This window comes from Pleurodeles waltl, chromosome 9 (assembly GCF_031143425.1).
Source record: "Pleurodeles waltl isolate 20211129_DDA chromosome 9, aPleWal1.hap1.20221129, whole genome shotgun sequence".
Lineage (NCBI taxonomy): Eukaryota > Metazoa > Chordata > Amphibia > Caudata > Salamandridae > Pleurodeles > Pleurodeles waltl.
The window spans coordinates 32,373,398-32,399,174 of NC_090448.1; the positions used below are offsets into that span (position 1 = coordinate 32,373,398).

Genomic DNA, 25,777 nt, shown 5'->3' on the forward strand with positions numbered 1-25,777 from the left:
TTGTTTCTGGGTAGTGGCCTGCCCACTTCACCCAATCCACAATTCTGCACCAGGCAAGACAGAAGTGGTTACAGTGGCACAAGATAAATAAATAGGCACATGGGGACCAGGAGAATCAAAGTCCTCATATTAATGGGGGCAAAGGTTGGGGGGTGGGGGGGTAAGAGGGATTTAGCTATAGGAATAATTCTAGTGCACTGGTGGTCTTCTAACAGGTGAAAATCCTAGAACTACAAAGCACTAGTAGTTACAGCACTAAAAGAAGTAAATGTTTTAAACTAGAAAGAGTAAAACAGTTGTAGTAGTACCAATAGTATTAACAGCAGAAGTGTTTCTAGAGGTACTACTTGTAGGTGTGCTTAGTGTACTACAACTAATAGTAGGATTCAGTAGACCTGATACTATTTATCATCTTTGGTCTATTAGAAGTAGTAGTGCAGTTAGGAACTGCTGCACCAGAAGTAGTAAGGTTCAGGAGATTCCCCATCAAAGCTCACCCTGGATGCAGTACTGTTACGTCTTTGAAAAAGTGGATGCATTGGGAGTCTTGGGGAGAAGAAGATAAATAGACTTGATCAAATAATTCCGCTCCCACCTCTTCATCCAGTTAAGTTTGGGGATAGTTATGGACTTGTGTTGTCATGAGCAGATAAAAGGAAATGTAGAAATAGTAAATTCGAACTGCAAAATCTATTTGGTGTTTCATGTTCTGACTGCCCTGTTATAAAATGAAATCAAAAGTTGGAAACAAAAACAAAGAGATATTAACTGAATGTCAAGAAAAAAGGACAATATCAAAGTAACCTCAATATCACAGGAAATGGAGCTGAAAAAAAACAGAAGAGTAGATTCAAGGCCTTTTGATGACAAAAAAATAACCATGTTTATTTTTTCTTTGAATGAATCACTTTCTATTTCAGCAGAGTTTAAAAATCTGCAAACCATATCATGAATATCATTCCTACACGCAGAACAAGGTTATCATTTTTGTTTCAAATAAGTCAAAAAATTGCCTACACACCTTTCATGGGTTGTATGTATGCCTTGTAAGAAAAAAAGATAACACAGCAGTTGGTAAGCATAAAATATGGCAGATTGTCTTCTCTGAATCAAGATAAGTCTCTTGAGCTTCCTATGTAGAGTAATTGCCAGTGGATAGGGGTTACAACGACGGTAGAGAACGCAGAAAGCATCTCTGTTCTCCAGGCTCTGTGGTTTCATTTGTTCTCAGATTCTTACGTGTAGGTGAGTTTACACAATATCTTTCTCAACGTAGAGTGGAGGGATGAGTCCTGCAGCTGCAATCCGCCTCTCATTGGTCAAGAAGTTGAATGTTGCACAGGCGTTGGGCTGTTGGAAGAAAGCGCACAACATGAACTATGTCCTATGCTTAGGATTCACAATCACGCACAATCTCGGCTTTTAAGAAACACCTTCTGGCCATAATATTCAAGTCATGCACAGCCAAGGTTTGATCATTTTAGCCACCCCCAGTTGTCACTCATTCAGAGCAAGTCTCACCCCGATGCGAGTAACCTATATCCTGCTGTTAGCTGCTATGGACTTCACACACTGTAATCAAACTTTTTCATATTAAGGCTAGAATGCATCAACTCTTATATCCACAGCCCTTTAGCTTTTAAATGGCAGTAGTTCGCCTGCATACTTGACGTGATTGACAACACATAGGGGGTCATTCTAACCCTGGCGGTCCAAGACCGCCAGGGCTAAAATGACGGGGGCACCGCCAACAGGCTGGCGGTGCCCCGCTGGGCATTCTGACCGCGGCGGTTTGACCGCGGTCAGAAGTGGAAAACCGGCGGTCTCCCGCCGGTTTTCCGCTGCCCATTTGAATCCCCCATGGCGGCGCAGCTCGCTGCGCCGCCATGGGGGATTCTGACAGCCCATACCGCCATCCTGTTCCTGGCGGTTCGCCCGCCAGGAACAGGATGGCGGTATGGGTTGTCGTGGGGCCCCTGGGGGCCCCTGCAGTGCCAATGGCCAATGGCATGGGCACTGCAGGGGCCCCCGTAAGAGGGCCCCACAAAGAATTTCACTGTCTGCATTGCGGAGCCGGCGTCCTCGTGGGAAGGTTGTTTTACACTGGGCTGGCGGGCGGCCTTTTGGCGGTCGCCCGCCAGCCCAGTGTAAAACCCAGAATACCCGCAGCGGTCTAATGACCGCGGTGCGGTATTCTGGAGGGGGGAACTCTGGCGGGTGGCCTCTGCCGCCCGCCAGGGTGAGAATCACCCCCATAGTGTTCCCTTCTCCTATGTTAAGGGCTTGAAGCCACATGATTAAGTGTGAACCTCAGCATCCACTGTTTTATTCAACGTCCTAAGATCCTGGCACCTCTGGATGCCGATAGATGAGAAATAACCAGCACATGGATCTGGGTGCTGCCATTTTGTTTTTCAAGCAGGGGTGTATGTCCAGGAGAAGCTTCCTGGTGGATGTGGCACTGCAGGTTTGCATAAAATCAGCATTATCATCACATCTGATCCACAATGATAGCTAGTTTTATGTAAACAAGCAACAACAAGTCATACCAGGAAGCCCTGCCTTCTGGAACTAGACTTCCCTGGATATACAACGAAGGCTCTGCAAGCTGATATTTTTACACAGGGCAATCTCCCTGTTAGGTTATGTTTTAAAGTGTTATAGCATTTTACAAAACATCCTATGGAAACAGTTGTGTTTTTGCAGCTGCTTACAATAGCAAATTTAACTGGAGGACCAAGGCCCTTGTTTGCTCAAATCTGTGCTGGCGCTTACAATAATAAGTAAAAAGTCACCACTATTTGTGTTGCACTAACGCCTATGCAAACCTTAAGTAAATGTGGTCCCACGTATCTCTAAGAGCTAAGTATTTCGAAATAAAAAATAAACTTCTAGCATGTAGAAATTATCAAATGTGCACGCAACAGATCTGCATTTTTTTTTTTTAAATTCAGCTACACTTCTTGCAAAGGTTTTGCGGTCTGGGGCACCGCTGATCTATTTTTGATGTGCACCTCCCAGGTTGCGCGCTCATGCCAATACGTACATGGGAGAACCAATGATCTTCAAAACATGACCTGTCTCCTATTGGCTGCGGTGGAAGGTATAAAACTAGGAAGGTATAATGTTATCCTACAGCTTCACTCTGCAAGTTATACACTGTGCAAGTCGTTTTTAAGTAAGACCTTTAAATTAAAAGAATTGCAGTCCCGGACAGAGATGCTTAGGAGTGATATCAGCGGTGAAGGCCCTCTCTATGTCCCCATGCTGCACATGGGCATCACTCCTCTTACCCTAATGATGCAATCCATACAGAAAAGAGAATCTGATTGAGACTTGCTGGCAAGTGTAGTGCACCCTCTTCCTTCACAACATCAGGTACCTCTTTTCTTTTTGAACTTTTTTTCTTATAAGTAGTAAAATTAGAAAGTCCACTCTAAAAATTTTCAAAACAAAGTTTTAAGTTAAGATGGTTAAGGCTCTCACCGTGTCTTGCACCTCCACGGCTACACCTTTCTGTCTCATGAACTTGAGGATTGCGGGGTCAAGACGCTGAACTTTGTCACCAGTTCCAACAACAAGGATCTCTATAGTGGCGTGGACAAAAAGAAGAGGCAAATGTTGGACTGTTAAGGAAAAGGCAACATACTGGCCACGTATTCAAGCAAATCCTTTTCCTGTAGCACAGTTACTTAGACTGGTCTCCTAAAGAACCCATCAGATGAGGCTGCCCCCAATATTCACCAACTCTCATTACCTGGGCTGACAGATTGTCCCTCAGACTTCAAAGGCCACACCCCCTGCTCATTCCAGAGCTCAGCTGTAGGAATGCCTACTCGGGGTCAACGTCAGAAGCAAGAGTCTGAATTAGAAGGTGGGAGCGACCTATGAGCCTGTCTCCATAGCTGTCAGTGCTGCGACACGACCTACAGATGGTGGGATATCAGTGGACTTCTCTTGGCAGTAGGAGAGTGTGGGAAAAGCTGCTTGGCAGGACCTGGCTCTCAGAATGTATGAGTGAATGTGATTGGTAGAGTAATTAGCATAGAGTACCTAAGTTGGAGTGCCGGATAGCTTTTTCCGAGGGCTTGGCTGTGATTGCATGGATGAGTGAGGGAGAGTGCTTGAGGAGCATTGGGCCTGCAGTCTGCATGAGAGGACCTTGCTGCCAGCATGTGTGATCAAGGGACTTACCGGTTCAGTTCCAGGCACAAGTTTATCCACTGGATTTTCCAGAATGGCAGACAAATTTAGGGGCATATTTAAGAAAAGTGGCGCTACACACAGTGCAGCGCCACTTTTCTTGTGCTCCTTAGCACCCCCTTAATGCCACCATGTGTGCGCTGTATTTGAAATACGGCGCACCATGGCGGTAGTTAGGGGACTAGTGTCAGAATTTTTTATGTTAGTCCGGCACTCTGTGGGATTAGCCTCCAAAATGTTGACGCTAATCCTGCAAAGCACTCCGAGGCCCACTGGAACCAGTGGAAGCCTCCTCTTAGCACCTTCTCTGAGCAGGAGTTAAAGATGCTGTAAAAATGACGCAAAGAAATCTCTTTGCGCTTTTTGGGGGGGGGGGGGGGGGGAGAAACCCCCTTGCATACATTATGCCTGGCACAAGCATAATGTAGTGCAAAGGGTTACAAGGTGGATGCACTGCGCCACTTTGTAAACCTGGCACAGCTTTTTTGGCCTTCTAACGCCAGATTAGCGTAAAAAAAAAATAGACGCTAATGTGGCATTAGAATGGCGCTTAGTGTTTTCCAATTTGATTCCGTCCTGATGCTTTCTTCTCTCTTAGTAGTGGTGATGCGGCTGGTGCTCATTCATTTTGAGAAATAACTCTCTTTGGCAGCCTGGAAGGATAAACCATTTAATATATAGGTTGGCATAAACATCGGGACGTGTCAAGAAGTAAGGTCACCTATCAACTGTAGGTCCTGAAGAGGCCTTAAACGCATACAGGATGAAAAGCATCAACACTTTCTGATTTAAAGGAGCCTATTCAAGATGAACAATTACAACTGTTAATGTCCAATAAATTAAGCAAGTTGGCACAAAAGAGGGTTTTTCGCCTCCTCTCAAGGCTACCTTATATGTGGATTATATTTTTGAGAGAACATGTATAACCACTACGGACACATTGGTCCTAAAATATGGTTTTGATAGGTTATAAAAGTATATGTTTGTTTTGCAATTATACATGTTTTTTGTATGGTGACGTCTACATATGTGTATCTGAATAAGTTTTGTACAATAGATGTGATTTTTACGTCGAGACCGCAAGCGCTTTGACCTTTTGTAAGAATTGTGGGCTTTTAACTACGCCCATCTCAAGCCCTTCATTTTAATTCGTTCCTTGGCTTGCCTTTCAAAAATCACAATGTCACAGGTAAATGCTTTTTGTTTGTTCCTCCTTGAGGCTGTTTTTGTCACGCCTAGCAAACTGCCCCTGTTACACGGATTACTGCATGATTGCCGATATACTTCAGCGTGGGCAAACAATTTTTTTTCTTTTGCTGCTCCCCTTCGTGCTGCATGGCGCTCACAGCATGAACTAGATCGGTGGTATTACAGCGCTGGTCACATTGTTTAGTTACTTAATCAGAGTAATTTCTTGTGGCTCTCCCCTTAAAACAGTTAAACTTGTTAAATGCTTTATGTAAAACAGAAATGCTCAAAGTGAAAGGGGCTCTCCCAGCACAGAGGGAGAGCAGATACCACAATATTCACTGTACTCAGGAAATTCGCCCCATAATGCTTTGCAGGGAATTACTTTTACAAAACATTTTTGCTCATAACTCAGCCTGTGGTGATTCTAGGACAATGGTACCAGGCTCAAAACATTCACCACAACTTGCTCTTTCTGTCTACATCATCTCGATGTCCCCACACTATGTAAGTGGGGACTCCAAAATAATAACCCCTACCACCATTTATGATCTTTTTAAGCTCTCTCATGGCTAGAACCTTTGTTTTACAGCTGGGAGAAGTTATATTTTATGGGGCCTTGTTTGTAATATCAGTGCAATAGGTCTGCTAGTCTTGAAAATGTGTAATGTGTTAGGCCTTCTAGGGGTTACATACATGCTTACACTGCATTCTTTTCTCCCATTCTTTTTTTCATGTGGTTGTGCTCTCTAAGTGCTGACTGTATGGTTACATGACCATGTTTCCTCCAAATGCTATTTTTATTGTGGTGTCCTCCAGGGGCTGTTCTGAGCATTGCAGTCAATGTACAACCTAGGGGCTCAGTATATGGTTACACTACATTACTTTCTCCTGTTTTTTCATGGGGTTATGCCCTCTACAGACTATGAATATGGTTACATGACAATGTTTCTTACAAATGGCATTTTTGTCACGTGCCCTCTAGGGGCTGTTTTGAGCATTACTGTCCAATACCAAAAGTTTATTTCAGACAAAGGTTTATATGATAATTATATGTGTTTTAATACTTTCTCCTTATTACAGTTATGACCATGATTCAGGCCAACTTAACATCCTTATTATACTATGACTGTCTGAACACTATTGATATGTTTGGGTGAAGAACCCTTCTAGTTTATTTCTTCTCTGTGGCTGTCTTGTGTCTTTTTTAGGAAATTGTGTTATCCAGCCAGAAACTCTGATGGTGGGGTGGTGAAAGTGTTATTCTATTGGATTAGCATGGCAGATTTAAATGAGGATGCTAAATGGCAAAATTTTCATTTTTTGCTGCAGATAGAGGAAGAAGGTAAACTGAAGTTGTTTAGTTATATGGAGGGCCACTGGAATTTTATGGGAGGAAAAGACAAACTTATGAGGCAGGGTTGACCAATTTATGTCACAAGTAAAGTCCAGTTATGAAGTTACAATGCCAATAGCTCTAATTCAAGCAAATGCGAGACTTATTGCATTGCAAATGCTTGTTAACTTTTGTTACACAACCCCTGAGGCACTTGCCTCAAGTAAAGATAAACATTTTTATGAAATAATTTAAAGGCTGAAAACAAGGCTATATGGTTGCTGATTTCGATTAATTTGGAAATAATTCTCTCACACAAATTTATGTGTCTCACAAACACATTTAAGTGGTGTATGGTGAAAGGTAGCAAGGGTGTTATTTCAGGGCCCGGAGTTACAAGAAAGCTACAAACTGCACAGTGAAGCTACAAAGATAAAAATGTTAGGGAATTTGGTTGTAAGGTAGGGTCTGCTCAAGAGGAACGTGTGCCAAGACTGGTGTGTGACAGGTCTTCAGAGGAGAAACTGGACAGCTTCTCAGTACAGCTCTTTTTCTACTTTTTGAAGAAAAGGTGTTGTATCCTTGGGTCCTCACCACCCCATTTTTGTAGTAGTTCTGAGTCGTATAACTACAGAGCAAAGTTACGTTTTTCTAAAGTGCTAGGTTTAGTGATTGCAAAATAATGTGACGTCCTGTGAGTTAACCCTGCCAACATTGGGGTACCAAGAAACCACTTCTTGTGGATGTTCTTCCTTTGTTTTACCCCCTCCACAAGGAGTATCCCTTTAAGGATGCACAGGCCCTCATCCACTGAGGCGACATGCTCAATCATCGAGTAGTGCACCATGCTGTGAGACCAGTGCAGTACCCATGGGGCCCCTCCAAAGAGAGCTGTTTGGCGTACCTACCGGCTATTGCAATGAGTTTAGTTTTTGGGGTGTTTAGTGACGAGCCGCTTACACCCTCTAATTTCATTCTTTGATTACTTGCTAGATGTAGAAGGCCTGATGATAGGTTTTCATGTGCTGTAATGTTAGCATCTGCTTGGTGTGCAATTCACCCAAGAATGTTACATGTGGGGTTTGTTAGATTGTGTCAGAAAGGAAGGAAAAGGTTAGCCTTGTAGCACTCCCGACAAGGTACGACTGGGGTGTTGCAATAACTCCTCAGGTACATTGAGGAAACTGAGCAGCAGCTGTCCTTCCACTGCGCAGTAACACTTGGCTATTCAAAAAGGCTGTGGTGGGCTGATCAGCTCTTTATTTTTTAGGTTGTATTAAATGCAAAACAGGCCACAGTGGCCTCAGAGTGCATTACATAGATAAGTTGTATAGAAAGAACATAAAGGCAGAGATATCAAATGCAAACTCAAACAATACAATGTACAGATTATACAAGAAATGAGTCCCATGGGGTTTTATGCTCTATAAAGAGATCAGGTAAGAAAAATGAAACTGAGAAAATCCAAACATAAAATAAGCTCAACACGAAGTAGAGGAGAGAAATAAATGGCAAAGGTACCATTTATTTACAAATGCATTGCAATTCAGTGGGGAGCAGAGAGCAGAACAGTGTGGATGTGTGTGTCTAAAGAAAAGTTAGGATGGAAAGACTGTAGAGTCAACATTAAAGTCTGTACATAGAATACTACATTAGCTCAGTGGAGCTGGACGACAATGCACAGAAAAGTAAAACTTGTGGTGCATCCTATCCATAGGTGATCCTTAAGGGCTGGTTTCCTAAACAACAGAGAAAGAGGGCCTGGGGGTGTGTACATAAAAGAAGGATGAGGGAATTCAATGAGAAGTAGATCCGTTTTGCTGTTAACTAGTCAAAAAAGTATTGATGTCCTTTTTGAGCCCAGGAGGTGAATATTAACTAAAATGGGGAAACATGAAAGATGTTAAAGAGATCCACCATGGAAATATTGTTCGAAAAGATGCTTCCTGGAGTGACAGAGGTTTGGATTTTGTACAGCATAGGGTATTTTTTGTGATATAAGTATAAACACCTATTTCAAAGCTTGAGCAGTTCTGCGTGATCCAAGACTACCTACATAAAAATATATTTCAAGGGACCGAAAGAATTGAAAGAAAAAATAAACATTTATCTTGAGTTCCCCTTTTATCTACTCGCTGCAGGCCAGTAGTGCCACCAGGTGCCCCCTTCTTCTTCAGACACCTTCACATCACTTGTGTCCCTGGGAGTTTCAGGTACTGCACCTGATCGTACCACTTCAAAGCTGCTCTTAGTATGGCGTCGGATACCACAATTCCTGAAGTCAGAGTATAAATTGCCAAACTGAGCACCTCTGTATACGCACCTATCCTGGGTTCCAGCATGTGGAACAGGGCCAGGCTTTCCTCTGTGATATCTTTGTAAGACCCAACCTGGAGAGAAAGAAGCCTGCATCAGTATGAGGTTTTTAAGGAGTTGATGAAATTAAGACTGCAAATTTGCAGTAGAAACACTTATCTAAGCCAACAACCAATCAGAGTGCACCTGTGTACTAAACCAGAAGAATGGGTGTGGTCAAACATTTTAAACAATATTCAAGAACCCACAACTCACTGATAGACCATGGTTGAGTTGTGCTGTATGAAAATAAGAAATAATATGCAGGTTTAATGAATGTTGGACACATTTTGTACATGCAACAGGTGGAAATTGAAGAAGAAAAAGAAGAATGCCAGAAGCTACAAATGGTCTTCAGGGTGTCCAATGAGCATGGGATTGGTAGAGTAGGTGTGGTGTCTGGTACTCTCTAAACACTGTTTTTGGTTTGTTACACAGCTGCTCAGCTTCACCGCTCCTAATGTACTCTGCCCCACCTTTGTCACAATGACTAAAACGCATGGCCTTTGGGGGTCTAAATTCACGAAGCAGGCTGTAAGTAATTGTGTCTTACTCTCCACTTGAGGCTTTCCCCTTAACTTTTCAAGAGTAAAATAACCCGTTCATTGAAGAAAGCATGGTTACTCAGGCCCAAGTCTCACGGATGTCTTAGAGGAAGACAGGTTTTAAACTGTAAGGTGCCTGCCACTGCGCCATGTCGGCTGTGGACCCACACCTCAATTGTCTGTGGTGTCTGGAACACGACCACAACTCCAAGAAGTGCTCCAACTGCTGGGCCATGGCTCTAAAGGCTTAAATGGAGTAGTCCCTAAAGCTGCTACCGGCCCGGCAGGGGATTCCACAGAGAACTCAGTCCTGGTCGAGGGGATGGTCCCGGGACCGATCCAGCAGACCCAGTCCTCTTTATCCCACTCAAAATCCTCAGTGCATTCAGGCAAGAGGCACAAGAAGTTGAAGCGTTCTTTGACTTCTCCCCGGACAAGGCCATCGACTGGGTTGAGGTGATGGGTGATGCCAGCAGTCAGAACACCTCTCCAGATACCGGAATGCTTTCTCCCCCTACTGTGGCTGCGGAGGAGGGAGCAACATACGCTTCTGTGGTGAAGAGGGCGGCTGAGGTCCTGGACCTCGAGCTGCCCTCGGTGGCAATCAAGAAGGACATCTTGACAGGAGTGCAACAGCCGTGAGCTTCATCTTCCGAACTCCTGCTCCATTTCTATGAAGCACTAGTTGATGTCCTACTGGGATCCTGGTCCAAGCTCAGCACAGGGGCTCCTGTGAACAGGACAATTGCTTGCTGCCATCACCCCCACCCCATAGGACCCATCTTTCTTCACCCAAAACCACACCCCGGAAAGCTTGGTGGTCCAGGCTTCCAGTTCCCATGGTGCATTCCCTGCCGCTCCCCCAGACACGGAATGTACGAGGCTGGAGCGCTTTAAGGACTTGGGGGTTATGGCCAAGTCCTTGTGCCTCTCAGCTGCCCCAGTCTGCCTTTTGTGTTCAACTGCGCCAGCCCTAGCCTATTCACCGCCCCACGCATGCTTCCCAGCCTATGCATGGACAAGGGTGCGGTTATTCCCGACACAGTGGATCAGGTAGCTAGACCGTACAACCACCAGCCATCACCTCCACTAATGGCAGTCCATAACATCAGACAGGTCGGACTTACAGATCATTCAGAAGGACTACTCCCTCCCCAAACTACTCCTCCCTTCATACCTCCATCGTACAACCGGCTGATGGAGGATCATCTGTATTTGCTCCACGAGGAAATCAAGGCTCTCTTGGCATGAAGGGAACCATAGAGAGAATTCCAGGGCCAGAAGTAGGCGGTGGTTGCTACTCCCGCTACTTTCTGGTCCACAAAAAAGGACAAGGCCTTCGCCCGATCCTAGACCCCTGAACACTCAACTTTTTCCTCAGAAAGGATCAATTAAAGATGCTCACTTTGGCTCAGGTCTTGCCTGCCCTGGATCCATAAGACTGGATGGTAGCACTGGACTTGCAGGACGCCTATTTTCACATAGCCGCCTACACGCCCATTGGCGCTATCTGCGGTTTACAGTAGGCCACGAGCACTTTCAGTTCACCGAGCTCCCCTTCGGCCTTACCAGTACTCCTCATGTGTTCACCACGGTGATGGAGGTGGTCACAGCTAAACTGCACAGATCAGGGGTGTCCATCTTCCCCTATCTCGACGGCTGGCTGTTGAAGGATCGCAGTCGCTTGGGTTCACTATAAACATGCCGAAGTCACATCTGACTTCCTCTCAGATGCTCTTTCACCTGTGATATTCTGGACACAGGGCAGTTTCAGGCATATCCTCCTGCGCGAGTCCAGGATATGATAATCAATCAATCAATCATGGTATTTATAGAGCACGCTACTCACCCGTGAGGGTCTCAAGGCACGGGGGGCAGGGGGAGCAGGGGGAGGGGTCACTGCTGCTCGAAGAGCCAGGTCTTGAGGCGCTTCCTGAAGGCGAGGTGGTCCTGGCTAGTCCTGAGGTGGGCAGGGAGGGAATTCCACGTCTTGGCTGCCAGGTAGGAGAAGGATTTCCCTCCAGCGTTGGTTCGGCGGATGCGAGGGACGGCGGCGAGAGCGAGGCTGGTAGAGCGAAGTTGACGGGTGGGCGTGTAGAAGGCGAGGCGGCTGTTGAGGTATTCGGGGCCTTTGTTGTGGAGGGCTTTGTGTGCGTGGGTGAGGAGCCTGAAGGTGATCCTTTTGTTGACGGGTAGCCAGTGCAGGTGTTTCAGGTGAGCGGAGATGTGGCTGTGGCGGGGTACGTCGAGGATGAGGCGTTTTGTATGCGCTGAAGACGTTTCTGAAGTTTTGCGGTGGTTCCTGCGTATAGGGTGTTTCCGTAGTCCAGGCGACTTGTGACGAGGGCGTGGGTCACAGTTTTTCTGGTGTCGGCGGGGATCCAGCGGAAGATCTTTCGGAGCATGCGAAGTGTGTGGAAGCAAGAGGACGAGACGGCGTTGACTTGCTTGGTCATGGTGAGAAGGGGGTCCAGGATGAATCCGAGGTTGCGTGCGTGGTCTGAAGGGGTCGGTGCGGTGCCCAGGGCCGTGGGCCACCAAGAGTTGTCCCAGGCGGACGGGGAGTTTCCGAGGATGAGGACTTCCATCTTTACTGATGTTTCAGCCTCTATTCAGGGTTTCCGTGTGACTGACTGAGGCTGGTGGGCCTCATGGCTTCAAGTACCCTCTTTCTTGGCATGGTTACCCCCCATTTTCTGCCTGTTGTCAGTTTGTTTGCCTGTGTTCACAGGAATCCTGTTAACGAGGACCCCAGTGTTTATGCTCTCTCCCTTCTAACTTTGTAACTTGTACCATTTTCACCCCACATTTGGCATACTAGTGCCCCCATTTAGGTCCCTAATATATGGTACCCAGGGCACTGGGGCACCAGGGGATCCCCATTGGCTGCAGCATGTATTAAGCCACCAATGGGGAGCCCATGCAAAGTGTTCTGCAGGCCTGCCATTGCAGCCTGCGTGAAAGGGTGCATGCACCCTTTTACACTACAGGTCACTGCACCAGGTCACTGTAAGTCACCCCTATGGCAGGCCCTCCTAGCCCAGAGGGGAGGGTGCAAGTACCTGTGTGTGAGGGCACCCCTGCACTAGCAGAGGTGCCCCCACGAACTCCAGTGCCATTTTCATGGACTTTGTGAGTGCGGGGATGCCATTTTATTTGTGTACTGTACATAGGTCACTACCTATGTCCAGCTACATAATGTTAACTCCGATCTTAGGCATGTTTGGTAACAAACATGTCGGACTCATATCCAAATACTGTTTCCAGTACTGAAAGTATGATTTCATGCACTTTGGGGGCTCCTTAGAGGACCCCCAGCATTGCTCCTACCAGTCTTCCAGGGTTTTCCAGGCAGCCCAAGCTGCTGCCACCCCTCAGAAAGGTTTCTGCCCTCCTGCTGCTTGAACAGCTAAAATCCAGGAAGGCAGAACAAAGGATTTCCTACAGGAGAAGGGGGGTAACACCATCTCCCTTTAGAAACAGGTGTTACATTGCTTGGGAGGGGTAGCCTCCCCAAGCCACTGGTATGCTTTGAAGGGCACATTTGGTGCCCTCTGTGCATAAACCAGTCTACAATGGTTCAGGGACCTACAGTCCCTGCTCTGGTGCGAAACTGGACAATGGAAAGGGGAGTGACCACTCCCCTGTCCATCACCACCCCAGGGGTGGTGCTCAGAGCTCTTCCAGAGGGTCCTTGGGTTCTGCCAGCTTGAATACAAGGTTGGCAGGGACCTCTGGGAGCATCTGAGTGGCCAGGCAGGTGACGTCAGAGCCCCCTCCTGATAGGTGGTCACCTGTTTAGGTGACCAATCTCCCTTTCAGGGCTATTTAGGGTATCTCTTTTGGGTAGGTCCTCAGATTCGCCTTGCAAGATTCCAGAAGGACTCCTCTACAACCTTACTTCGACTTCTAGCTACTGGAACCGTGAATGGAGCCTTCAGGAACCGACAATCTGCATACACAAAGAGGACTCTTCCTGCAACATTGTTTCCACGGCTCCTTCAAGCTTCTGCAACATTTCCCCGGCTGTGCATCCTCTGAGGGCAGCAAGTCTTTAGCCTGCACGAAAAGGAAGAAGGAATCTCCCTTGGAGTGAAGGAGTCACCCCCTGCATCCGCAGGCACCTACTGCAAAGACGACTGGCTGCCTGGATCTCCTTTCATCCTGAGCTGCATGGATCCTGCATCATGGTTGGTTGTCCGGAGTAGTCCTCTCTGCCAGCTGTCCAACTTTGGTGGAGGTAAGCCCTTGCCTTCCCACACAGGACAGACTTCCTGGGCCTTGCTGGTCCCCGACAACCGCGACCACCAAGGCTTGTTGGTGGATTTCCTGCACCAACACACAACTGCAATTCTTCTTCCAGCGTGGGACATGGTCTGCATCCCTCAGGAACTCTTCACCAACTCCAGGGCTGCAGTGCTGACCTTCTTGACATCACTGTTGACTGTTCATCCACAGTTGGGTGGGTAGTAGCTCCTACTCCCCCTGGACTCTTCTGTGACTTCTGGACTTGGTCCCCTTCTTCCACAGGTCTTCCTCTTCAGGAATCCACCGCTGGTTTCTTGCAGTCTTGTCTGGGTGTTGCATTTTCTTCTTTTCCTTCCTTTTGGGTGCTTTGGGGAAAATCCACTAACTTCCTCCTTTTCTCCTGGTCGCTAGGGGGCACTGTGGTATTTACCTTTGGGGTTTCCTAGTACCCCCAGCTCCCCTCTGCACATTCCACTTAAGTAGGTGGGGGGCCTGTGTTCGCTTTCCATTTTTTGTAATTTATGGTTTGGCTCCCCCTAGGGTCACTATTATCTAACTGCATTTGCACGGTTTTCTATTACTTTCCATGCCTATTTCTGATAACTAGTGTATATATTTAATTCATGTGCTACTTACCTCCTATTGGAGGGTTGCCTCTCTAGTACTTTTTGGTATTGTGTCACTAAAATAAAGTACCTTTATTTTTGTAACACGGAGCGTTTTCTTTCATGTGTGCGAGTGCTGTGGAACTACAATGGTATTGCATGAGCTTTACGCGTCTTCTAGATAAGCCCTGGCTGATCATCCACAGCTACCTCTAGAGAGCCAAGCTTCTAGACACTACCTACACCAACCTAATAGGGGATACCTGGACCTCGTATAAGGTGTAAGTACCTTAGGTACCCACCACACACCAGGCCAGCTTCCTACAGAGGTCGTCTCAGGAGTTGCAGTCTTGTTGGTTCCTGAAGAATCTAGTTGCCGTTCCAGTGGCTAGAAGTAGACGTAAACGATGCAAAGGAGACCTGGTGGAGTCTTGCACCTCGAATCTGGGGATTCACCTGCAAGGGAATCCCTAAATAGCCCTAAAATGGGGTTTGGTCACCTAGGAGGGTGACCACCTATCAGGAGGGGACACTGACATCACCTGCCTGACCTGGCCACTCAGATGCTCCCAGAGGCTCACACAGGCTGCAATGGCTGGCCTGCAGACACATTATGCATGGGCTCCCATGGATGGCACAATACATGCTGCAGCCCATGAAGAATCCCTGGTGCCCCAGTGCCCTGGGTACCTAAGTACCATATACTAGTGACTTATAAGGGGGCACCAGTGTGCCAATTGAGGAGTGTACAAATGTCCCACGTAACCAAATTTGGAGGGGGAGAGCACAATCACTGGGTTCCTGGTTTGCAAGATCCCAGTTAAAACAGTCTAAGCACACTGATAGCAGGCAAAATGTGGGGGCAACCATGCCAAAAAGAGGGTACTTTCCTACATAGTTCACAAGTCCAAAGTGAAGGATAGTGATGCATGATGTGTGCTAAATTTGTTGTCCTGTTTTTTTTTTATCCAATTCCTTCTTAATCTTTTGATGATGGTTGCAGCATCCACTCCTCTTCCTAAGATGCTCCAATAGAGCTATGGTTGCTCTTTAGTAAATGCTTGCTGCTTTTGGCCTTTGACCCTCCTGTTTTAGCAGTTTACAGCACACAAACAATATTAATGCCGTCTTGGACACCTGCTTGTTTTATGCATGACTAGTACACTTTCCTAGTTTTTGTGCCTTTCTTCCCATGAACACTTTTTACCACAGACACATACACAAGCCTGAACTTGTCCCTTTAGGACTTGTCTTTAGTTCTAGGATTCTAGACTGTTGACATGTTCCAAGGATTAGAGTCCACGTAGTCTGCACAAAATGTATGTATAATTTGCTTACGTTCCACTGAAGGATGACCCTAGGGAAGACCACACAGGGACCTATGACCTTATCCCCATTGATGACGAAGCCATCTGTGCTGTAGCTATTTATGAACATCATGTCAGGAGACTCCTTTTCAAGCATGGTAATTGTAGTCTTTTGGTATAGCTCATCATCTGAAGGAGAGAGGCGATGACCACGACATGGCTGCCTGTGGGGAGAATAAGAACAGTGCAAACAGAAATGAGTGTAAGTAACTAAAGGGGTGAGAAATTTAAAAGAATGGCAAGCTTAGAGCAGGATATCCAACTTTGTCCAGCTTTCCTTAGCACATTTATGCACCAACCATGTCAGTACTTTATAAATTAAAACAGTCATTTCAAAGAAGCGTTGGATGCCAACCCATGGCAAATCTTTAAGCTACTCTTAGTGGAACAATAAGGTTCCCTAAACATTAACATATAAACTGAGCCAGACCATGGGCAAAACCATCAGGGGTAACTCTAACTAAAGGATCTCTGAGTTTCTTGTAGTTTGGGTTAGAGCCGTTCCTGAGACACTTAATCACTGCACACAGGGGAGCGCTCTTCATTTAACTAATAAGCAAAAAGATGTGGATTAAACAAGGTCCTTCTTGAAGACCTATTAGAATAACTTGGAGGCTGAAACATGTCAACATAAAAAGGAGTCAGTCAAAGGAAGAAATCGATAAAATGTGTACATAATAAAGGATATAACCAGGCTGCTTGAAAAATTTGCCTTAGCAAAGGAACGCAGATGCCAGAAAAGATGCGTGTAGGGATCAGTAATATGATACAATGTCTCTGCCTTTTTATGTCTCACCTACAGACAGCTGTCTGCTATCGAATACCTATTGGAAATAATACCAATTCTTACAGTGGACTTTGGGCCAGCTCAGTGCCTACCATTGCTGGCTTTCTCGTCAATCTCATTTGCTTGCTTCTTATTCAAAGGCTTTCCTTCCTCTTCTTGTCTTTGAAGCATAGTTTATTTGCCATCCTTTTGACTGCATGATTGTATCATTGTGTGACGCTGCTACGTGTCAAAGTTTATTGGAACATTGTGCCCTATACACAATGTACTTTCTTGTTATGCAAATAAATGTATGTGCCTACTACAAAAACAAGGCCTCAGCAAATCCAGGCTAGCTATTGGACTGGAAGGGCTGAACAAGGACCCATTTCAGTATAAATAAATAGGGCAGTTACTGGGACTCGCCTAAAGAGCCTTTAAAGCTGTCTGTTGTCGAAAGACCTCTTGTGAGCAGTATGAATAATTACACGGAGTCCTGGGTAGTTTTTAGATCTCACTTACATACAGCTTTTAGCTGATGCACAGTCCTGCAGAATCCCATGGCTTGCAAATCGACCAAGACCACACACAGCATCCAACAGGGCCAACCACATTCCCTCACAGTTCTATACAGCACACTGCTCCTGAAAAGAACATATCCAGTCTGACAGTCTTAGAGAATCACATGACATACAGTCTCCCCAACACCCTTGCACAAATCCATCTTCTCACCCTGCCTGAAAGGATTCAAGCTAGGCTGGCTGATGAGGGGTGATACCCAGAAACTGGTCCCAAGATGCTTGTTTTCAGTCCAGGGAGAACATGGATTGGCAGTTCGGGCTGGATTGTTCCCATGGGGTGCAGGGTTAAGACTGATTTGCATATGGCTGGGTCCAAACTGGAATGGCGTGGTGAGCAAAAAAAACGATGGAGTAAACCCAGATCTGTGACTGGGGGTGAATGTTTGCATTGTTCAGAATCCTATCCACCATCTGTTCTTTTTGCTTTTGTCACCCTAAGTGGGAAGGGCATGCCCAGACGTGAGTCCCATGCTCACTACGCCACTCGATTCAAGCTAGTCTGGCTGACGAGGGGTGATTTCCCAGGATGCTTGTTTACCATCCAGGGAGGACCTTTCCTGGCAGTTCCGGCGTAACTGTTCCCATGGGGAGCAGGGTCAAGACTGATAGGCATATGGCTGGGTCCAACATGGGGTGGTGTGGTGAGCAAAAAAAAAAAAAAAAAACACAATAGATTAAATCCAGATCTGTGACTGGAGTGAATGTTTGCATTGTTCAGCATTCCGGCCATCATCTGTTCTTTTTGCTTGTGCCTGAAAGACAAGCCTAGCATACTGTTCTCCAAAATACATACAATTCTCAAATGACAGACCCAATACACTCTTCAGTGGGCTGAACAGCAAATGCAGCAACATCACAATGCGCAAGAAAAACAAACACAAAGGAGAATACCAACCAACGGTCTGCTACATACCTAGAACCAGCAGTTTACTCTCACCACAGTTCCAACTGGGTCCTTTCTTTCTCCACTTCGGGACGAAACCGAGAACTCATGTCTTCAAAGGACAAATTGTTTGTAAAGAAACAAGTCCATATGCCCCTGACCATGGACATTACATGTAGAGTCACAAAGTGTCATTCCAGCAAGTTGCATTTTCTCTCCTAATTGCTTCCATTTGCAAATCATGCGTTATAGCTAGGTGTGTGCTTCTTAAATATACAAATACAGATAAAACATGAAGCATCCGATAGAGATGAATGCTGAAAGGTAAAGTAATGACCCACTGTGCAACAAGCATTAACAAGAGACCTGGGCTGTAGTCAATGCCATTGCTTCCAGCCACCAAGGAGTAAGAGTAGTGCCTGGAAAATACAAAGGCGAGTTCTTTCTTGTCCATTATATTTAAATGCCTAAACATAACTCATGCTCCACTCCTCTCTTCTGGAGTACAGCTTTTAAGACCTTTTCTCCCTCTTCTTAAGGTTGCTGATGCAGATACGGTGACATTTTAGTAGCTTTATTGTGCACACCTCTTTTCTGTTTTTCTTCTGTCACCATCACCTCCACAACTGACAGAACACTCCAGGTGGGCTAGCACCAGGGGTTTATACAGAAGTTCAATACCGTAACTGTCTCTGTTGGCTAGCATTCTAACTACTGTGGCTCTTGGCTTATCACACTGCTTGCAGGGTACTCACCAGTTTGCTGCCCTTGCAGCAGTGCTGCTGAGCTTCCAGCGACGTGCGGGCACTTGCCAGGATCTTCTGAGTGCTGCCAGAGCCGCCATGGTGTTTCTTGGTTACGTCTTTGAGAAGCAAAAGAATAATGGTATTAACTTAAGCCTCAAGATGGGCTAAATCACAACCCACATGAAATTACAGAGAGCAATAACAAGCTTGAGGAGGACCGATGTCAGAATCCTAGAAAAAGAGACAATTTCCTTATGTGATTGTTGGTGACATTGTTGATCTCACATCCCCCTCAGTGTTTGTCAGGCGCAGCTAAAACATGAACCCAGTGAGCTGTGGGCGTGGGGGGAGTTGTAAGTGCAGTGACATGCTGCAGGTTAGGCCCAGTACCACGGCTGATTGACATTCCCAGTAGTTTGTGGGTAGAGATCTCTTGATCACTTCTGAAATGTGCACCCAGGCTACCCTTGGGTTGGGTGGCGGTATGGGCTGAAGGTTGGCACTCTACAGAGTGCACATTAAACAAGATTGCAAGGTTCAAAGCCACGTCGAGTGGGTTCTGGGAGGAGAGGTGCTGACTGTAGAGCCTGGCAGAACATTTGTCTTTTACTTTGGCCTCTGGCATAGAGTTACTTACTGCAGCTATTTCTTCTTCACAGTACACGGTCAGGTTGAATCTGAAGATTATGTTGAAACAAACTAGTGGATATAGCCTTCAATGGCTTTGGTTTTCTTCAAATGAGACTACTTGTAAATGTTGACGGACATGCCTAGGAACAACGCTGCCCTAGAGAATGAGTTTTATAAGTACCACGCGCATTACTACTTACTCTTGGATTGGTACAATGGTTATTGTTAATGATAGGTCAAGTAACAGAGGACAAGCACCCAAGCCTCTACAGGCTTTCCTTTCTATTACTTATCGTCTTGGTTTATCCAATAATCACTGGATCTTTTGCTCACCTCTTCCAATGATTTTTGTGAAAAGGGTGAGAATCCAAAGAGGGTTTATATGTTCCACCAGCACCTGCAACCTACCCAGCTCCCATTTCTCTCTGTCACACATGGACTGTATGTAGGAAGCTGGCTCTTTATATGATATATCATAAGGAGGTATATCATGCAAACAGTCCAGGGGTCCCCTTACTAGTGTACAGGAGCTTGTTCTAGCAATCCCAAGGTGCTTTTTTAGGGGGTAGTGTGATCCGAGATGTCTTAGGCTTACCAGAGAGGAGTTTGAGACATTCACAAATACAGTCAATAACTGAGACACACGACTCAAGAAGGAGATCCACACCAATTTACTAGTATCTTTATTTATATTTTGGCACCAGAATCAATTTATTCAGATAATTACGTTTTGCAAGAAAAATATTAACAGTTTTGAAAAGTCAACAGTGCAATTTTTGGAAGCTGCAATATTACCCTATGGAGGGAAAACAAAGACGGCAAAACAGGTTAGTACAGCGACTTACGGGACTAGTCTCCAGTACTTAAGGTGAGTACCACACAAGAGTCAGGACCACACCAACAGGTCACACCAGGCGGCACTGGGGCGGCCAGGTGCAGAGGTGTAGTATGGCATCAGATTCCCGATGTTAGTCAATGGGGATCGGTTCAGTCGAAAAGGTGCTGCAGGTGAGGACGAGTGATCCAGTCGGAGGAACCAACAAGTGGGTCCCAATCTTGAGATGTCCAGGGATGTGGGGACACCAGGGGCCCTCTTCTCCATGGGCCAGGGGCGACAGATGTAGAGGTGTCTTAAGACATCAGGTTTCTCCACTGAACACTCGCAATTGAGGGGGCATTCGTACAGAGGCTGCAGGCAATGTCGGAGGTTCTAGAGTGGGCACATCCAAGGTGGTCTTCGTCTCTGGAGGGCTGGGGAACCACTCTGGCACCTTCTGTCCACTTCAACACGGGCTGTGTGGCATGGGTGCAGTGGTGCTTTCAGGTGTTGGATTTTAGGTGGTCCAGAGTCCTCACAGTTTTTCTTGGGGTGTTTACAAGATTAAGGGAAGCAGCTCCACTGTTCCACAGGAGCTCCTGTGTCTCTGTTGAAGGCAGACAGTCATCCCAGGCTTTGCAGGCACAACAGCTACAGAACACGATGACTTAGGGGCAAATCAGCAGGAGCAGCAGACAGGCCGGAAGGGCTGGGTCCAGGTCTTGTGCTTCTTCCATTGCTGTTGCGGCTCTTTCGTGTCCTTCTTCTTAGGTCAGCAGGAATCTGATTTCCTGGTGCCAGGGGCTCCCCTAAATACTGCATTTAGGGTGTTTCGGGGAGTGTATGATAGTAGCCAATGGGCACCCCCTAAATGACCACTTCCTGTGGGAAGTGGGTATAACCCTGTACCACAGTTCCTAAATCTGCCAACACCAAGATGGCAGATTTCTAAAAGTTGTGTCCTCATCAGGCAACGCACCTCAGGGGTGGGACGGACCTGAGGGGTGGACACACCTCCCTGAATGCTACATTTCCCACCTGTCAAAGTGCCAAATGGGATGTGGGGCGGGGGGGTTGGCAAATCTCCTGTGAGTGACACCAGATGTGCATACCAAGGAAAGTGGGCTTCTGTGAAGTCCCCTGTCGTGGAATGCAGATTTACTTACTGGTCATCCTGTTGGGTCAGTGTACAAGCACCTCTCCCAGAGCAGACTTTGTTTCTGACCGCCCGAGAGCATAGGCTCTCACCCTTGGGGGTCAGACCCATGTCTGGTGGTGGCAGGCTGGTTAAAATTAGACAGTTCACACACTGGTAGTTGCTAGGTTGCAGGAGGCACCTCTAAGTTACCCTCTGGATGCATGTATTAATAAATCCATCACTGGCATCAGTGAGGGTTTATTAATATGTGATGTTTGCTACCAATCATCCCTTTTTTTTTTTTACTGTGACTGTGCACCACCTCATTTGTGGCACACAATGAGTGTGCCTACAGGTAGATTTTATACCTCTTTAACCATGGCTCTAATAAGGTGCACGCAAAAGGCCAAGAATTCCCCTCATTTGCACTGGACCAGGTGCCAGTGCTAATGTAGTAAATAGACTGGCCAGACTGCAGACTGAGCATTGGAAGACCAGAGTTTTAACCCTGCTGAAGAAGTACAGGAGGCAGCACTGCAAAAAGAGTGTGCCAAGGAAAGAAAAGAGGGAATGACAGGCAGCAAAAGGAAGGGGTTGAGAGTGACTCCAAGGCTTGAAAAGAGGTCCTTCTCTCCCCCTGGAAGAAAGGAGGCAAAAAAGTGCAGAAACAGTGACCAATCGCTAACGGGGGCAGCAATCAAACTGCCCAATGAGGTTCCAGGGGCAGTGCGGATTTAAGTCCCCAACAACACTTTACTGGTCAGTACAGGCAATGCAGCAGGCAAGCATCCATCTTTAATATGGAATCAGCGCACCTTTTGCACTGGTTCAATAGGTATTACCGAAAGGGTTGCACAAGAACCTGCAGCCCCTTCTTTACTACAAAAGCACACCAACTGTTCAAAAAAATCAGGTGCAAATGTTATTTTTATAATATGACTGCTGGAGTATAACAAAGCGTACATTCAAACTGAAAAGCCTTGGCCCTGGTGTGGATTTATGAACATTTCAATTTGTTCCTGTACAGAAATACATTTACAGTTATCACTGATCATCAAGCCCTTGTCTCAATCTTTAGCAACCTTAAAACTATGATGCCACTCCCACTGAATGACGGGCTTAAAACCCAAAGAATATTTCTTTCACATTGTCCACAGGCCTGGGAAGGATGAAAATCTTGCCAATTTCTTCTCCTGCTTTCTACTGCCTAAATGTGTCTCTAATCATTTCCTCGTCAAAAACATACTTACAATAAAGCAACCATGTCCACTGGTACTGGATAGTGCTGGCACCAACAAATGTGAAATAATGACCCCACTCTCTATAAACTGGGAAGGATCTGGCTGACTCACCGGTGAAGAAATCTCAAAAAGTGTAAAAGCTACTGAAAATGTAGCCTCCATGAACAATACGCAGTTAGGACATTTTCAGATCAGACTCATGTTTAAATATAAGGGTCTCCTAGTTCAGAGAACTTGTTTGGTAACTCTCCATGTACTGAGAAAGCAGACGACTGGGCATCGAGGGACTTATGGCTATCAATAGCCTTCATCAAGAAAAGGGAACCACATTTTCTGTATCTGAAGTGTGAAGAAAACCAGGGGCGTGGAATTTCATAAAATATCTTCTTATCCATGTGACAGGTTGCTTCATCAATCTTCTTGTCCTGTAACAAACCTTTCCTGCTATAATTTGTCGCAGCACTACATGGCACTAATCTCATCATATAAGAGCTGTGATAATAGCCTTGTGGATTTTCCAAGGCTAATACTATAGTACGGCTTGAATACAAGCAGTTTTCTTATTTTGTCACCTTTCCACAGATCTACATACTGGGGCTGGAGGTACCGGTAAGCAACAGTTCCAGGGACAGAATGTCCTGATGAGTTTGTGTCAGCCTACTAACTTGCATGTTTTAAGGATTTTCACCTGCTCTATTCCCCATGCTGAGAAAGGTTGGAAATTTACTCCTGACAAGTTGGTGTTAACCAAGACCCTTTCTTTTTGTTAAACTTCTATCCCTCTCTTTCTATCCTTGCATTGACTAGCTTCACTGTGAGCGATAGCAATATGCTCTTTCACAAGGAGCATATCAGAACACAGAGCAGTTTTGATCAGTGCCAGGAACTACTGTGGGCAATGTGTGCTTTTTGAGACCAAAAATATTTTTGCTTTTTGCCAACGTTTGTTACAATGGCGAGGGCCTGCCAGCTCCCACAACAATAATATTTTACAAAAGCCATGTCAAACCAATACACGCATTGACAAAACTAAAAAGCTGACCACCAATGTCAGACCTATTGGCTTTGCCGATGCTTATTTATCTTCCTGATTCTCATAATCTTTTTTAAATTGATTTTTTCCATTAAGACTATTTTTTGGAAATACAGCATGCATCAACACATTTTACTGAATGATGTTTCAAAGTAATGGTATCTAAAATTTCAAAGTAATTTAGCAAAAAAAAAAAAATCCTAGTTGCATTTTTTGTGAACATTTTATTTTGAAAGCAATGAATCATCAATTTTACTAGCAAGAATCTGCAAATACTATCTTATCAGAGAGCATTCTGGGACCATTATACATAGCCTCATATTGATGAACTTTGCAAAAGTGTGTAAACCTTTTATCCCGGAACAACTGTCAGTAGTGCAGTCTGGGCTTGCAATTATTTAGAGTGCTCAACCTAATAATAAAGGCTTTCTATTAACGAACCGTAAATAGGAGTTTGAACAGCATTAACATAAGGTCACAAATATTACCTCAAATGCAGACAATTCCCTTCCCTGCTCCTTCATTTGGTACTGTAAACTAGCAGCCAAAGGGTTTCTGCTACTGGGGGTTGGGCCTGCTTGTCAAAAGGGCAAAATAAGCTTAGAAACGTGTTGTCCCTAAACCCAAACAATATGTCCTGTGCGACAGGCTATAGGAATTCCACACCCCGGGAAAACACAGGTGACTATGATGCCTTTTTGAGGGTATGAAATGAAGATCCTTGTAATCTCTGATAATCTGTGAACTAAGGCAACAACTGTACGAAGTGGTGGCAGTTACTTTTTGTTCAGGCAGATTGTAAATGGATAGCATCTCCTCATTATCATGGCAATTTTGCCATTTCCAGAGGTCATGGCCTTCTTAGCACCTCAGCTGAGGTTGTTATTTGTGCATTAAATAAGGTCTTCACCTTTGGGATAACAGCAACCTCCTAATTAATGGGCAACAGTTTAAAAACAAATACTTCAAAAGCTTTGTAAAATATCTACGTTTTCATAACTGTAAAAATCAAATCACAATGATATTAAAACCATCGTCACACATTTAATTGCTCTTTGAAGAAGTTCATGCAAGTTTCTAAATTTACCAGTCTACCACATTCACCAATATACCATGCCAGACTCCTAGAGACTACAGTGGTCCTTGTGAATTTTCACCTGCTAATAAATGAGCCAGGACACACACTGGCTGTGGTCTCTCTCTCAAAATAGTGCCTCAAGTTCCTAAGAGTCCGAGGTTTCACCCATTAAATAATGGTTAGAGGTTTTAAGCTGTGTTACTCACTGGTTTGTTTCCCGAACAAACAAGCTAAGTCACAGTCACTTGTCAGTGGCATTTACGTCAATACACACTTGACTTATTCCAGCAGCCGCCCTCGCCTGACCTCGTTCACATTTTGTGATCCTGGGCACATCACGCCACAAACACATCTCCACGTACCAAAGCTGTGTAAATCTGCCAGCTACGGGGCTACTAAACACCAGAATTAAACATTGTTCAAAAATAGGCAACACTGGCAAACGTATTTATGCATGCATTTTTATATAGCAAGGACATCACCCAAAGGTACTGGAGCGCTTTACAGAAGACCTATGTTGCTACACGAAGAATTACAGAGGGTTCGAAATGACCACATATAGTTAGTTACACAAGGTCAGCATTACAAAATAGTAAATCATTACACTGATGAAAAAAAAATAAACTGTACAACAGGAGTGGGAATAAAGGTGCTGATAAATGCAGTTTTATGAGAGTGAGGATGTCCCCCGAGGAAGAAAGTGCTGGGTGACCCCGAGTGTACAGACCCCGGCAGGCCAAGGGACCTGCACTGGGCAGGACGGCCCCCCCCCCGCGCCGGGGCAGCACTCACCTGCCTCGGAGGGGCGGGGGCGGCAGCTCAGGGTGGGGGCTCACTGCAGGCGCCCGGCCTGCTCACCCCAGCGGCAGAGACAGCACAGGCACAAAACACAGCAGCAGCTGAGGCTGACCTTCTCAAAAAGAGCGGCGCCGGAAGTACAAGAGGGGACTTCCGGCGAGCCGGCCGGGCGCCGCAGCCCGCAGCGGCATCTGCCGGCCGGAGGGGGAACTGCGCTGC

At 45.7% G+C, this 25,777-nt stretch overlaps 1 protein-coding gene across 1 annotated transcript; it reads right to left on the bottom strand.

Annotated features, from left to right (window-relative positions):
* Positions 1-858: 858 nt before the first annotated feature.
* On the bottom strand, positions 859-25,697 carry NDUFAF3 (NADH:ubiquinone oxidoreductase complex assembly factor 3). The gene is made up of 6 exons (XM_069206201.1): positions 25,553-25,697; positions 18,833-18,939; positions 15,819-16,011; positions 9,051-9,117; positions 3,487-3,587; positions 859-1,350 (listed from the first exon to the last, which is right to left on the bottom strand). Exons 2-6 carry the CDS (start codon positions 18,919-18,921, stop codon positions 1,252-1,254), a joined length of 549 nt encoding a protein of 182 aa, XP_069062302.1. The 5' UTR covers positions 18,922-18,939; positions 25,553-25,697; the 3' UTR covers positions 859-1,251.
* Between the last annotated feature and the right edge of the window lie 80 nt (positions 25,698-25,777).

Excerpts from the sequence above, each read along its gene's own strand:
- NDUFAF3 (XM_069206201.1), bottom strand. The coding sequence starts at position 18,921 with ATGGCGGCTCTGGCAGCACTCAGAAGATCCTGGCAAGTGCCCGCACGT. Across the intron at positions 16,012-18,832 it reads GCTGCAAGGGCAGCAAACTG|GCAGCCATGTCGTGGTCATC; the intron begins GTGAGTACCCTG and ends TTCTCCCCACAG. Across the intron at positions 1,351-3,486 it reads CCGTGGAGGTGCAAGACACG|CCCAACGCCTGTGCAACATT; the intron begins GTGAGAGCCTTA and ends TTCTTCCAACAG.